Source organism: Molothrus aeneus, unplaced genomic scaffold (assembly GCF_037042795.1).
Source record: "Molothrus aeneus isolate 106 unplaced genomic scaffold, BPBGC_Maene_1.0 scaffold_166, whole genome shotgun sequence".
NCBI lineage: Eukaryota > Metazoa > Chordata > Aves > Passeriformes > Icteridae > Molothrus > Molothrus aeneus.
The window spans coordinates 54394-69021 of NW_027098829.1; the positions used below are offsets into that span (position 1 = coordinate 54394).

The following is a 14628-nucleotide window of genomic DNA, read 5'->3' on the forward strand; positions in this document are numbered from 1 at the left end:
GATCCCAGTATGATCCCAGTGTCCCCCAGTCCCTCCCAGTCCCCTCATGTCCCTCACTCCAGGCTCTCCAGCGGCCGCATTTTATATTTATATTTATAATTATATTTATTTATATTTATATATGTACAGCGGTGGGGGGATCTCGGGAAGGGGCGGGGGGAGTCTCTGGGGTCCCTTTTGGGGGTTCCTGGGGGACCCTGGGGCTTTCTGGGGGTCTCTTTCAGGGATCCCTGGAGTCCCTTTTGGGGGTTCTTGGGGGGGTCTCGGGGGGTCCCCGGTGGTCTGGGGGGGTCCCTTTGTGGGATCTCGGGGGTCCTTGGGGTCCCTTTTTGCGGGTTCTTGGGGGTCTCGGGCTCTCCGGGGGTCTCAGGGGTCCCTTTCGGGGGTCTGGGGAGGTCCCTGGTGGATCCGGGGGGGTCCCGGGGGTGTCTTTTGGGGGTCTCGGGGTGTTCCCCGGGGTTCCCCTTGGGGGGGCGTGGCCGTTCTCAGGCCCCGCCCCCGGTTACCGGGGTGGTCCCGATGGCCCCGTAGCTCGCGGGGGGCCCTCCCGGGGGTCCTGCCGCCCCTCCCCCCACCCCTCCCCCCTCCACTTCCTCCTCCTCCTCCTCCTCCTCGTCGCTGGCCAAGCCTCCCGGCGCCAGAGGCTCCGCCTCCTCGCGCGGCGGCTCCGCCCACGGCTGCGGCTCCCCGGAAGCGAAGATGCCGTAGAAGGCCACGCCCCCGTAGTGCACGAGCGCGGCGATCAGGAACACCCACTGCCACTCCTCGCGCGTCTGGGCCGATCAGCGCCCGCCGCGCGCCGCCCGCCGGCCAATCCGCGACGAGCGGGGGCGGGACCCAGAGGGAGCGAATGGGAATGGGGGAGGGAGAGTGGCGGGAAAGGGAGGGGGCGTGGTCAAGAGGAGGGCGGGGAAATAAAGGGGAGAGGCGGGGTGAAAGGGAGGGGGCGGGGCCAGGCGGGCGGTGAGTGACAGGCGGTCAGAGCAACCCCCTAAATTCCCGTGTCCGTCTTTCTCCCCCATGTCCCTCTGTCCCCCCTCCAAGTCCCCCCTGTCCCCAATGTCCCTCTGTCCCTCCGTGTCCCTCTGTCCCTCCATGTCCCTCTGTCCCCAATGTCCTTCTGTTCCCCACCCGTGTGTCCCATTGTCCCCCATTGTCCCATTATCCCCAATGTCCCCCCACAATCAGGGGACACACCATCCCCGACAGTGTCCCCAATGTCCCCTCAGTGTCCCCAATGTCCCCTCACCTTGTGGCGGGTCAGCGCCCCCACGATCAGGGGACACACCATCCCCGACAGTGTCCCCACGCCGTTGCTCAGCCCCATCAGGACGCTGGCGTAGCGCGGCGCGATGTCCAGGTGGTTCACGTTGAACCCTGGGGGCGGTGACAGCGGGGTCACAGCAGGGTCAGGGCGTGTTTCCGGCTGTCCCCAGCGTCCCCTGTGCCCACCTGAGATGGCGAAGCCACTGAAGCCCACGGCCAGCACCAAGAAGGAGATGGCGACGGCGCGGGAGTGCGAGTACCCGACCACCAGCAGCAGCGTGGCCTCCATGCCGAACCCTGCGCGGGGACAGGGGCACCTTGTCGTTGTCACAGTGTCACAGTGTCACCTGGTCATTGTCACTGTCACAGTGTCACCTTGTCACACAGTGTCACCTGGTCATTGTCACTGTCACAGTGTCACCTTGTCACACAGCGTCATCTTGTCATTGCCACTGTCACAGTGTCACACAGGGTCACACAGTGTCCCCACTGTCACCTACCCCCGCAGTTCATCATCTTGCGCACGTTGGTCGTGGACATGAGGCCGCGCGAGCGCAGGAAATCGGCGATCTGGCCCCCGATGGGCACCACGATGGTCATCACCAGGTGGGGCAGTGCTGACAGCAAACCCACCTGGGAGAGAGAAATAAATAAATTATATAAATAAAATAAAATAAAATAAAATAAAATAAAATAAAATAAAATAAAATAAAATAAAATAAAATAACTGAGCACATCAATTGTCTGTAAATAAAATAATAGAATAAATCAATTATCCCTGATGGGCGCCATGATGGTCATCACCAGGTGGGGGAGAACTCAGAGCAATCCCACTTGGGAGAGAGAAATAAATAAATTAAAATAAATTAAATTAAATTAAATTAAATAACTGAGCACATCAATTGTCTGTAAATAAAATAACGGAATAAATCAATTATCCCCAATGGGCACCACGATGGTCATCAGCAGGTGGGGGAGAGCTGAGAGCAATCCCACCTGAGAGAGAGAAATAAATAAACTATATAAATAAAATAAAATAAAATAACGGAATAAATCAGCTATCATTGATGGGCACCACGATGGTCATCACCAGGTGGGGGACATCCAACTACAAACCCCCCTAGAGAATTTAACATTAAATGTAAACATGGTAAATGACTGAATAAATAAATTATCTTTAAATAAGTTATTTAAACTTGATTGTTATTATTAAATTTAATTATTAGTTTTTGGGGTGTTTCACATGGTTTTTGGGGTGGTTTTTTTTGGATGGTTTTTGGGCTGTTTTCTGTGGCTTTTGGGTGTTTTGGGGGTATTTTTGGGTGGTTTTTTAGGGTGTTTTTTGGGAAATTTGAGGGATTTATTAAGTGTGTATTTTTTGGGCTGGTTTTAGATTTTTGGGGGTTATTTTGGGCCCACCTTGCTGATCTCAAACCCGAAGACCTCCTCGAAGTAGGCAGGCTGGCTGATGAGCAGCAGGTAGAAGGTCCAGCTGCGGCAGAAGTTGGCCACGATGATGGCGTAGACGGGCATGGAGGTGAAGAACTGGCGCCAGGGCGTGGCCAGCTGCGGGCAGGGGGGGACAGCTGACCCCCAGGACACCCCCAGAGTGACCCCGGCCACCCCCGGCCACCCCTGACCACGCCCAGGACACCCCCAGAGTGACCCCGGCCACCCCTGGCCACCCCTGACCACCCCCAGGACACCCCCAGAGTGACCCCGGCCACCCCTGACCACCCCAGGCCACCCCTGGTCATCTCCAGGACACCCCCAGAGTGACCCCGGCCACCCCCGGCCACCCCTGACCATGCCTGACCACCCCAGGCCACCCCCAGGACACCCCCAGAGTGACCCCGGCCACCCCTGGCCACCCCTGACCACGCCCAGGACACCCCCAGAGTGACCCCGGCCACCCCTGGCCATCCCTGACCACCCCCAGGACACCCCCAGAGTGATCCCGGCCACCCCTGACCACCCCAGGCCACCCCTGGTCATCTCCAGGACACCCCCAGAGTGACCCCGGCCACCCCCGGCCACCCCTGACCATGCCTGACCACCCCAGGCCACCCCCAGGACACCCCCAGAGTGACCCCGGCCACCCCTGGTCACCCCTGGTCATCTCCAGGACACCCCCTGACCACCCCTGACCACCCGCGGTCACCCCCAGGACACCGCTGGCCACCCCTGATCACCCCCAGGACACCCCCAGAGTGACCCCGGCCACCCCTGACCACCCTTGACCATTCCCAGGCCACCCCTGTCCACCTCTGACCATCTCCAGGACACCCCCCAGGCCATCCCTGACCACCCCCAGTGCGATCCCAGTTCTCCCAGTGCCTCCCAGTCCATCCCAGTCTGACCAGTAAGGGGTTGCTGCCCACGCTCTCCCCGATGCTCTCCTCGATGTATTTCCTCTCCTCGGGGGAGATCGTCGGGTGCTGGGCCGGGCTCTCGTAGGACACCAGCACCCAGAACATGTACCAGAGCACCCCGAAACTGCCTGGGGGTAATGGTTATACTGGGAGCACTGGGAATGGTCAGTGGGGGCAGTGGGAGTGGCACCAGAGCACCCCGAAACTGCCTGGGGGTAATGGTTATACTGGGAGCACTGGGAGCACTGGGAACGGTCAATGGGGGCAGTGGGAGAGATACCAGAGCGCCCCGAAACTGCCTGGGGGTAATGGTTATACTGGGGATACTGGGGATACTGGGAATGGTCAATGGGGGCAGCGGGAGTGGTACCAGAGCACCCCGAAACTGCCTGGCGGAACTGGGGTTACTGGGGGAACTGGGATGGGCTCCCAGGTGAGATTTAGGAGGGGTCAGGGGGTCTCAGGGGGTCCCGGGATGGGCGGGGGTCCCCGGTTTGGGAGGGTTCTGGGGGTCCCGAGGGGCTCCCAGGGGGTCTCAGGGTTTCTGAGGGGTTTCAGGGGGGGTCCCAGGGGGTCCCAGGGTGGGTGGGGGGCCCGGGGGGGCTCTCAGGGGGTCCCAGGGGGGTCCCAGGGGGGGTCCCGGGGTGGGCGGGGGTCTCACCGTAGACGTAGAACACGGAGCTCCAGCCCGTGTACTGCACCAGGACCCCGGCCAGGGGCATGGCCACCACGGCCCCTGCGTACGACCCTGGGGGGGCAGGGGTCACTGGGGACCCCCAGGGACCCCCCAAACCCCCCCATGTCCCTGGGACCCCCCCCGTGCCGCCCCCAGCCCCTGGGACCCCGGCAGGGGCGGGGCCACCACGGCCCCCATGCAGGAACCTGGGGGGTGAGGAGGGGTCAGTGGGACCCCAACCCCCCCGGGACACCCCCTGAGAGCCCCCAGAGCCCCCGAAGCCCCCAGACCCCTCGGTGACCCCCCGGACCCCTCGGTGACCCCCCGGACCCCCCATTACCGCAGAAGGCCGTGGTTGCCAGCCGGCTCCGCTCCAGGGGCGGCGCCCACTTGCTCCAGATGCCGTGACAGGCGGGGTAGGTCACGCCCTGCCCGGGAAAAGGGGCGGGGTCAGCGCGGGACACGCCCACGGGACACACCCTACAGCGCCACACCCACCCGGCCACATCTTGATGGGCAGGGACACACCCAACCCTGGCCACGCCCACCCGGCCACACCTTGATGGGCAGGGACACACCCAACCCTGGCCACACCTACACAGCTGTGCCTTGATGGACAGGGACACACCCAACCATGGCCACGCCCCAACCTCAGCACCTGAACAGCAAAACCTATCCTAAACCACCCCAGAATACCCCAAAACCACCGTAAAAACACACCAAACGCACCCAAAAAGCCCCAAAATTGCCCCAAAATCCCCTCCTCTCCTCCTCGACCAGGCCCTGCATGATGTGCACGGTGATAACGCAGCCCCAAACAGACCCAAAATCCTCCAAATTCACCCCAAAATCCCCTCTTTGCCTCCACCAGGCCCTGCATGACGCGCAGGGCAATGACGCATCCCCCAACGCACCCAAAATACCCCAAATTCACCCCAAAATCCCCTCTTTGCCTCCACCAGGCCCTGCATGACGCGCACGGCAATGACGCATCCCCCAACGCACCCAAAATACCCCAAATTCACCCCAAAATCCCCTCTTTGCCTCCACCAGGCCCTGCATGACGTGCAGGGCAATGACGCAGCCCCCAACGCACCCAAAATGCCCCAAATTCACCCCAAAATCCCCTCTTTACCTCCACCAGGCCCTGCATGACGCGCACGGCGATGACGCAGCCCACGTGGGCGCGCGCGGCCGACGGGATCAGCATGTTCAGCACCGAGGTGGACACGATGGCCAGGCCGAACACCCTGCGGCAGGGGACGCCCCGGTGACACCTGGGGACACACCTGGCGCGGGCCCCGCCCCCGGCCCCACCCCCGGGCGGAGCTCACCTGTTGGCGGCGAATTTCTGGGCGATGAAGCCGCCGGGGATCTGGGTGACGATGTAGCCCCAGAAGAAGGAGCCGTGGATCATCCCCACGGTCTCGGGGTCCCAGTTGAACTGGGCGCGCTGGGGACGGCGGGGAGGGGTCGGTGGGGCGGGGGACACGCCCTGGACACACCCTGGACACGCCCTGGACACGCCCCAGGCACGCCCTGGACACGCCCCGGACATGCCCCAGACGTGCCCTGGACACGCCCTGGGCAGGTGTGTATCCCCCTGTCTGTGTCTCCACAGTATCCCCACATCTATCCCAACTGACCCCAAAGCTGACCCCACACCTGACCCCGGAGGTGACCCCACACCTGACCCCAGAGGTGGCCCAGAGCTGACCCCACAGGTGCCCCCTCACCTGTCTGTGGGCGGGGCTGACCCCACACCTGCACAAGTGCCCCCAGACCTGCCTGTGGGCGGGGTTGACCCTGCTGAGCCCACAGATGACCCTGCTGAGCCCACAGGCGCCCCCTCACCTGCCCGTGGGCGGGGTTGACCATGCTGACCACGGCCACGCCCAGGTTGCAGCGGATGCCGAAGCTGATGCAGAAGCCGATGCCGCAGAGGATGGCGATGCCGTAGCGCCGGGGCAGCCCGCAGAAGGTGCAGTCCAGCACCGGGGGCCGTGGCGCCGTGGGGGTCCCGCCCGAGAGCCCCCCCGAGCTCAGCTCCAGGCTCTCGGGGTCATCCTGGCGCCGCTCCAGGAACCTGCGCGGCCGTGGCCCGCAGCGTCACCCCTGTGTCCCCAGTGTTCCCCCACTGTCCCTTCCCCCCCCTCGTGTCCCCCATGTGCCCCTCCCTGTGTCACTATGTCCCTTTCTCCTCTGCCATGTCCCCCTGTCCCCCCCGTGTCCCCCCGTGTCCCCCAGTGCCCCTCCCTGTGTCACTATGTCCCTTTCTCCTCTGCCATGTCCCCCTGTCCCCCCTGTGTCCCCCCCGCCGCCGATTAAATCCCTCTCTAATCCCCGCGGTGGCGGCGACAGCCGGGAGGGGACATGCGGGGGGGACACGGGGACAGGGGAGGGGCCGGGCTGGGGACACGCGTGGCACGGACACGAGCGTGGGAGGTGACACGGGGGGGGGCACCCGAGAGCCCCGAAAACCCCCACAAAACCCGACCCCAATTCCCCCCCGGCAAACCTAAGACCCCAAAAACCCCCACAAAACCCAACCCCAAATCCCCCCCGGCAAACCTGACCCCCCCTCAAAACCTGACCCCAAATCCCCCTCGGCAAACGTGACCCCCCCTCAAAACCTGACCCCCCAAAACTCCTGGCAAACCCAAGACGCCCAAAATGCCCCCAAACTTGACCACCCCCAAATCTTTCCAGAAAACCTGGCCCCCCCAAGCCTCCCCAGGGCTCACCCAGAACCCCCAGCCCCCCTCCCCAGCCCCATCCCGGGGTCCCCATCCCGGGGTCCCCATCCCAGGGGTCTCACCAGTGCAGCTGCCCCAGCCTGGCCCCCAGTGACCCCCGCAGACCCCAATGTCCCCCCAGGCCCCCAGCCCCATCCCGGGGGTCTCACTGGTGCAGCCGGCCCAGCCTGGCCCTCAGCCCCTCATAAAGACCCCCCAGCCCCCGCCAGGACCCCTGCCCAGCCCCATCCCCAGGGTCCCCATCCCAGGGTCCCCATCCCGGGGTCTCACCGGTGCAGCCGGCCCAGCCCGGCCCCCAGCTGCCTCCTGAACTCCTCCTTGTTGAACTCCATCGCTGCCTCAGGGCTCCATCGTCACCGCGGGACCCCCGGGACCCCCCCAGAATCCCCCCCGCCCCCCTGCCCGCAGCCCCCCGGGCCCGGCGTCGCTCTCGGGGCCTCTCCAGGGCAGCTCTGGGCGCCCCCCCGGCCCCCCCGGTCCGGATCAGCCCTAAATCCCCCCAAATCCCCCCCCAAATCCCCCCCTGCGCCGGGGGGGGGCCACCGGGGGGGGGGGGGGAGGCGGGGGACACTGACCAATCAGAGCACAGGCTGCGAGTTTGGCTTTATTGGGGGCTTTTGTACCAAAAAAAGGGGAAGGGGAGGGGGCTGAGAGATCATGAGGGATCTGGGGGGGTCCTGGATAATCCTGGGGAGGTCAGGGGTGTCCTGGAGGGGGTCCCTGAGTGGTTGGGGGGGCTCAGGAGCATCCTGAGAACGGCCCCAAAGAGGTCTAGGGGTCCTGTGGGAGTCTTGGGGGTCCTGGGGGGGTCCAGGAGGGTCCTGGGAGGTCCCGGGTGGGATTTTGAGGGTCCCGGGTGGGTTTTTTCGGAGGGTCCCTCATGCTCGCAGCAGCGGCATCGTCACGGTGAGAACCTGCAGGGGGCGTGGCCATGGGTCAGCGGGGGGGCGTGTCCCCGGTAGAAAGGGGGCGTGTCCCCGGTGGAGAAGGGGCGTGTCTCTCCCCGTAGGTTGCCATGGTTACCTTGGAGCGGCGGTGGAAGCGCGCGCGGCACCGCGCGGGGTCGGCGCGCATGCGCAGTGGCAGCCCCAGCTCCAGCAGCGCCCCCTGGCGGCCCGGCGGACCCTCGGGAGCGGCACCGGCAGCGCCCCCCGGCGGCGGCGCAGGGCGCAGCAGCAGCAGCCGCTCCTCGCTCAGCCCCAGCCACAGAGAGCCCGCCCCCTCCTGGGCGGGGATAACGTTAGGACACGCCCACTGCACCCCCGACCCCTCCCCATTGTCCCTCTACCCCCCAAGGATGGTGGAGACCCCTCCCAGCACAGCCCCCCAATGTCCCCCAGTCCACCCCAGTGCCCCCGGTCCCTCCCACTCCCCCCCAGCCCCTCCCATTCCATCCCAGTTTCCCCCCAGTCCCCCCCAGTTCTCCCCAGTATCCCCAGTTCCCCACTCACCACCTGTTCCAGGTGTACCCGGGCCTGCAGCTCCTGTGGCTCCTGAGCCGAGGGCGAGGCCACGACCACAAACGGGGGGGGCCCGGGGGTTTTTGGGGAGGGGTCCCGGGGGTCCCCCTCACCTCGGCAGCTCCTGGATGCGGGGCCAGGGCCAGGGTCAGCCTGGGGGATTCTGGGTGTGTTTGGGGGTATTTTGGGGGGTCCCAGGGATATTTGGGGAGGGGTCCCAGAGTATTTGGTTTAATCTGGGGAGGGGTCCCCCTCACCCCGGCAGCTCCTGGATGTGGGGCTGGGGCTGGGGTCAGGCTGGGGGAGTCCCAAGCTATTTGGGGAGGGGTCCCAGGGATATTTGGGGAAGGGTCCCAGGAGTCTCGGGGGTGTTTTGGGGAAGGGTCTCACTCACCCCGGCAGCTCCTGGATGCGGGGCTGGGGTCGGGCCCGGATGTTCTGGGCCGCGATGGAGCCGAGGCAGCGCCGGTTCCGCAGCACCCGCCAGCCTGGGGGGATTGGGGAGGGGTCCCGGGGGGTCAGGGGGGATTTTGGGGAGGGGTCCTGCCCCCCCCCAGAGCCCCCAGACTTACCTGTAAGCTCCAGCTCCACCCCGTACTTGTCTGACAGCCCCTCCAGGGCCACGGTCAGGAAGAACTCAAGGTACAGGGGGTCGGCCTGGGAGACCCCAGACCCAATTCACACCCTGAGCTCTCCCCAGGGAAATCCCAGACCCAATTCTACACCGTGACCCACCTAGAGAACCCCCAGACCCCCCGCAGGGAGACCCCAGACCCAATTCCCCCTCCTGACCCACCTGGAGGTACTTGAGACCACCCCCCAGAGCCCCATTTTGCGTCCCAGAAACCCCCAGCCCCACCTGTAGGGTCCGGAAGAAGCCCCCCAGCAGCCCCCAGACCCCTATTTAACCCCCCCAATTTCCCCTCCAGCCCCACCTGGACGGTCCTGAAGAACCCAGAGTTCACCCCCTGACCCCCATTTAACGCCCCCAGACCCCCATTTAACCCCCCAGACCCACCTGGAGGGTCCTGAAGAAGCCCGAGTTCACCACCACGTCGTAGGCCGTGCAGCCCCTTCCCCCTGCGGGGTCAGAGCAGGTTTGGGGGAGGGTCCCGGGGGGATCAGGGGGTCCGGGGGTTTTTGGGGAGGGGTCTCTGACCTCGGTCGAGCTCGGCGTGGGGCTCCCCCAGGCTCATGGGGATGCGGAAGGAGCCCCCGGGACCGGGGGGGTCCCGCAGGAGCTGCTGCAGCCCCGGGGGGGGCACGGGGGGCGGGGGGGGCACCTCGGGCGAGTGGCAAACGTTGAGGAACACCTTGGGACCCCCGCCCGCCACGCGGGTCTTGACGCAGAGACCTGGGGGGGAACAGGGGTCAGGGGAACCCCGAGAACCCCCCAAAATGCACCAAAAGCCAACAAAACGCGCCAAAATCCACCAGAGCCCCCCGCCCGCCACGCGGGTCTTGACACAGAGACCCGGGGGGATAGAAATCCAACACAAACCCCCAAAATCCAAAAGAGCCCCCCCCAAAATCCAACAGAGCCCCCCCAAAATCCAACAGAGCCCCCCCAAAATCCACCCGAGCCCCCCTACCCGGCTGCGGGGTCACGGCCCGGGCGGGGACGGGGCTCGGCACCTCCTCAGGGTCCGAGGCCACCTGCGGGAACCGGGGGGAGGGGGTGAGAACCGGGATCGGGATCGAGATCGGAACCGGGATCAGAACCGGCGCCGGCTCCGGGGCCCACCTGCAGCAGCAGCCGCCGCAGAGCCGCCTCCTCCTCCTCGTCCGCCTCCAGCTCGGCCGAGAGCAGCGACGGGTCCGCCATGGCCCTGAGGGAACCGAGAGCTCCGGGAGCCCCCGGGAAGCCCCTGAGAGCCCCGAAACCGCTCCGGGCCCCAGCGGGCCGCCCTCACCGCGCCTTCACCACCCGCCACTTCCGCTTCCGGCACGCACCCGTCTCCATGGTTACCGAGGCTGCTCTACCCACTTCCGCCCAGTCTCAGTGGTTCCAGCGCCGCTCTAACCATTTCCGGTCAATTTTGACGGTTCCGGCGCCGCTCTAGCCACTTCCGCTCAATCTCAGTGGTTCCGGCGCTGCTCTGACCATTTCCGGTCAATCTCTGTGGTTCCGGTGCCGCTCTGCCCAGTTCCGGTAAATCTCGGTGGTACCAGCGCCGCTCTGGCCATTTCCGGTCAACCTCGGTGGTTCTGGCGCCGCTCTGGCCATTTCCGGTCCATCTCGGTGGTTCCGGCGCCGCTCTGGCCATTTCCGGTAAATCTCGGTGGTTCCGGGGCCGCTCTAGCCATTTCCGTCAAATTTCGGTGGTTCCGGCGCCGCTCTAGCCACTTCCGCTCAATCTCGGTGGTTCCGGCGTCGCTCTAGCCACTTCCGCTAAATCTCGGTGTTCCGGTGCCGCTCTGGCCATTTCCGGTAAATCTCGGTGGTTCCGGTGCCGCTCTGGCCATATCCGGAAAATCTCGGTGGTTCCGGCGCCCTCTAGCCACTTCCGCTTGATCTCAGTGGTTCCGGCGCTGCTCTGGCCATTTCCGGTCAATCTCGCTGGTACCTATGTCGCTCTGGCCAATTCCGGCCAATCTCGATTGTTCCGGCGCCGCTCTAGACACTTCCGCCCCATCTCGGTGGTTCCGGCGCTGCTCTGGCCATTTCCGGTGAATCTCGGTGGTTCCGGTGCCGCTCTGCCCAGTTCCGGTAAATCTCGGTGGTACCAGCGCCGCTCTGGCCATTTCCGCTCAATCTCGGTGGTTCCGGCGCCGCTCTGGCCATTTCCGGTAAATCTCGGTGGTTCCGGCGCCGCTCTGGCCATTTCCGGTAAATCTCGGTGGTTCAGGGGCCGCTCTAGCCATTTCCGTCAAATCTCGGTGGTTCCGGCGCCGCTCTAGCCACTTCCGCTAAATCTCGGTGGTTCCGGTGCCGCTCTGGCCATTTCGGGTCAACCTCGGTGGTTCCAGCGCCGCTCTGGCCATATCCGGAAAATCTCGGTGGTTCCGGCGCCGCTCTAGACACTTCCGCTTGATCTCGGTGGTTCCGGCGCTGCTCTGGCCATTTCCGGTCAATCTCTGTGGTTCCTATGTCGCTCTGACCAATTCCGGTCAATCTCGATTGTTCCGGCGCCGCTCTAGACACTTCCGCCCAATCTCGGTGGTTCCAGCGCTGCTCTGGCCATTTCCGGTCAATCTCGGTGGTTCCGGCGCCGCTCTGGGCATATCCGGTAAATCTCGGTGGTTCCGGCGCCGCTCTAGACACTTCCGTCCAATCTCGGTGGTTCCGGCGCCGCTCTATCCATTTCCTGTCAATCTCGGTGGTTCCGGCGCCGCTCTGGCCACTTCGGCCCCGATTCGGTGATTACCGAAGCTGCTCTAGCCACATCCGCACAGTCTCGGGGTTTCCGGCGCCGCTCTGGCCATTTCCAGTCAATTTTGGTGGTTCCGGCGCCGGTCTAGCCATTTCCACTCAATCTTAGTGGTTCCGGCGCCGCTCTAGCCACTTCCGCTCAATCTCGGTGGTTTCGGCTCCGCTCTAGCCACTTCCGCTAAATCTCGGTGGTTCCGGTGCCGCTCTGGCCATATCCGGTCAATCTCGGTGGTTCCGGCGCTGCTCTAGCCACTTCCGCTTGATCTCGGTGGTTCCGGCGCCGCTCTAGCCATTTCCGGTCAATCTCGGTGGTTCCGGTGCCGCTCTGACCATTTCCGGTCAATTTCCGTGGTTCCGGTGCCGCTCTGGCCACATCCGGTCAATCTCGGTGGTTCCGGCGCCGTTCTAGCCACTTCCGCTCAATCTCGGTGGTTCCGGTGCCGCTCTGGCCACATCCGGTAAATCTCAGTGGTTCCGGCGCCGCTCTAGCCACTTCCGTTCAGTCTCGGTGGTTCTGGCGCTGCTCTGGCCATTTCCGGTCAATCTCGCTGGTTCCGGTGCCGCTCTGGCCACATCCGGTAAATCTCTGTGGTTCCGGCGCCTCTCTGGCCACTTCCACTTTATCTCGGTGGTTCCGGCGCCGCTCTGGCCGCTTCCGCTTGATCTCGGTTGTTCCAGCGCCGCTCTGGCCACTTCTGCCCCGACTCGGTGGTTACCGAGGCTGCTCTAGCCACGTCCGCACAGTCTCGGTTGTTCCGGCGCCGCTCTGGCCATTTCCGGTAAATCTCAGTGGTTCCGGTGCCGCTCTGGCCATTTCCGGTCAATCTCTGTGGTTCCGGCGCCGCTCTAGCCACTTCCGCTCAATCTCGGTGGTTCCGGTGCCGCTCTAGCCACTTCCGGTCAATCTCGGTGGTTCCGGCGCCGCTCTAGCCACTTCCGCTCAGTCTCGGTGGTTCTGGCGCCGCTCTGGCCTTTTCCGGTCAATCTCGGTGGTTCCTGCGCCGCTCTGGCCATATCCGGTCAATCTCTGTGGTTTCGGCGCCGCTCTGGCCATATCCGGTCAATCTCGGTGGTTCCGGCGCCGCTCTGGCCGTTTCCGCTCAGTCTCGGTGGTTCCGGCGCCGCTCTGGCCGTTTCCGGTCATTCTCTGTGGTTCCGGTGCCGCCCTGGCCGTTTCCGGTCAATCTCTGTGGTTCCGGCGCCTCTTTGGCCACTTCCACTTTATCTCGGTGGTTCCGGCGCCGCTCTGGCCGCCTCCGCTTGATCTCGGTTGTTCCAGCGCCGCTCTGGCCACTTCTGCCCCGACTCGGTGGTTACCGAGGCTGCTCTAGCCACGTCCGCACAGTCTCGGTTGTTCCGGCGCCGCTCTGGCCATTTCCGGTAAATCTCGGTGGTTCCGGCGCCGCTCTATCCATTTCCGCTCAATCTCAGTGGTTCCGGCGCCGCTCTAGCCACTTCCTCTCAATCTCGGTGGTTCCGGCGCCGCTCTAGCCACTTCCGCTAAATCTCGGTTGTTCCGGTGCCGCTCTGGCCAATTCCGCTCAGTCTCGGTTTTTTCCGGTGCCGCTCTGGCCACTTCCGCTAAATCTCGGTGGTTCCGGCGCCGCTCTAGCCACTTCCGCTCAGTCTGGGTGGTTCCGGCGCCGCTCTGGCCATTTCCGGTCAATCTCGGTGGTTCCGGTGTCGCTCTGGCCACATCCGGTCAATCTCTGTGGTTCCGGCGCCTCTCTGGCCATTTCCGCTTGATCTCGGTGGTTACGGCGCCGCTCTGGCCGCCTCCGCTTGCTCTCGGTTGTTCCAGCGCCGCTCTGGCCACTTCTGCCCCGACTTGGTGGTTACCGAGGCTGCTCTGGCCACTGCTGCCCCGACTCGGTTTTTCCGGCGCCGCTCTGGCCATTTCCGGTAAATCTCAGTGGTTCCGGTTCCGCTCTGGCCATATCCGGTCATTCTCGGTTGTCCCGGTGCCGCTCTGGCCATATCCGGTCAATCTCGGTTGTTCCGGCGCCGCTCTAGCCACTTCCGGTCAATCTCGGTGGTTCCGGCGCCGCTCTGGCCATATCCGGTCAATCTCTGTGGTTCCGGCGCCGCTCTAGCCACTTCCGCTCAATCTTGGTAGTTCCGGTGCCGCTCTGGACACATCCGGTAAATCTTAGTGTTCCGGCGCCGCTCTAGCCACTTCCGCTCAGTCTCGGTGGTTCCGGCGCCGCTCTGGCCGTTTCTGGTCAATCTCGGTGGTTCCGGCGCCGCTCTGGCAACTTCCGGTCAATCTCTGTGGTTCCGGTGCCGCTCTGGCCACATCCGGCCAATCTCGGTGGTTCCTGCGCCGCTCTGGCCATTTCCGCTCAGTCTCGGTGGTTCCGACGCCGCTCTGGCCGTTTGAAGTCATTCTCGGTGGTTCCGGTGCCGCCCTGGCCGTTTCCGGTCAATCTCTGTGGTTCCGGCGCCTCTTTGTCCAATTCCGCTTGATCTCTGTAGTTCCGGCGCCGCTCTGGCCGCCTCCGCTTGATCTCGGTTGTTCCAGCGCCGCTCTGGCCACTTCTGCCCCGTGTCGGTGGTTACCGAGGCTGCTCTAGCCACGTCCGCACAGTCTCGGTTGTTCCGGCGCCGCTCTGGCCATTTCCGGTTATTCTCGGTGGTTCCGGTGCCGCTCTGGCCATTTCCGGTCAATCTCCGTGGTTCCGGTGCCGCTCTGGCCTTATCCGGTCAATCTCGGTGGTTCCGGCGC

General features: G+C 64.4%; 2 protein-coding genes across 3 annotated transcripts; both read right to left on the reverse strand.

Annotated features, from left to right (window-relative positions):
* Nucleotides 1–129: 129 nt before the first annotated feature.
* On the reverse strand, nucleotides 130–7409 carry SLC17A7 (solute carrier family 17 member 7). Its single transcript, XM_066570011.1, has 12 exons — nucleotides 7341–7409; nucleotides 6169–6400; nucleotides 5649–5767; nucleotides 5450–5564; nucleotides 4655–4742; nucleotides 4300–4386; nucleotides 3627–3766; nucleotides 2686–2832; nucleotides 1767–1899; nucleotides 1453–1563; nucleotides 1250–1377; nucleotides 130–773 (listed from the first exon to the last, which is right to left on the reverse strand). The coding sequence occupies exons 1-12, from the start codon at nucleotides 7400–7402 to the stop codon at nucleotides 486–488; spliced, it is 1650 nt and encodes a 549-aa protein (XP_066426108.1). The 5' UTR covers nucleotides 7403–7409; the 3' UTR covers nucleotides 130–485.
* A 252-nt stretch (nucleotides 7410–7661) lies between these two features.
* PIH1D1 (PIH1 domain containing 1) lies at nucleotides 7662–12319 on the reverse strand. Of its 2 annotated transcripts, XM_066570017.1 has the most exons (10): nucleotides 10484–12319; nucleotides 10275–10359; nucleotides 10123–10186; nucleotides 9690–9884; nucleotides 9549–9610; nucleotides 9103–9187; nucleotides 8925–9018; nucleotides 8522–8654; nucleotides 8094–8294; nucleotides 7662–7984 (listed from the first exon to the last, which is right to left on the reverse strand). In XM_066570017.1, exons 2-10 carry the CDS (start codon nucleotides 10353–10355, stop codon nucleotides 7949–7951), a joined length of 951 nt encoding a protein of 316 aa, XP_066426114.1. In that variant the 5' UTR covers nucleotides 10356–10359; nucleotides 10484–12319; the 3' UTR covers nucleotides 7662–7948. The 2 variants fall into 2 exon arrangements, with proteins under 2 accessions (XP_066426114.1, XP_066426115.1); XM_066570018.1 differs by having other exon boundaries at nucleotides 8525–8654; nucleotides 10275–12319.
* Nucleotides 12320–14628: the final 2309 nt, after the last annotated feature.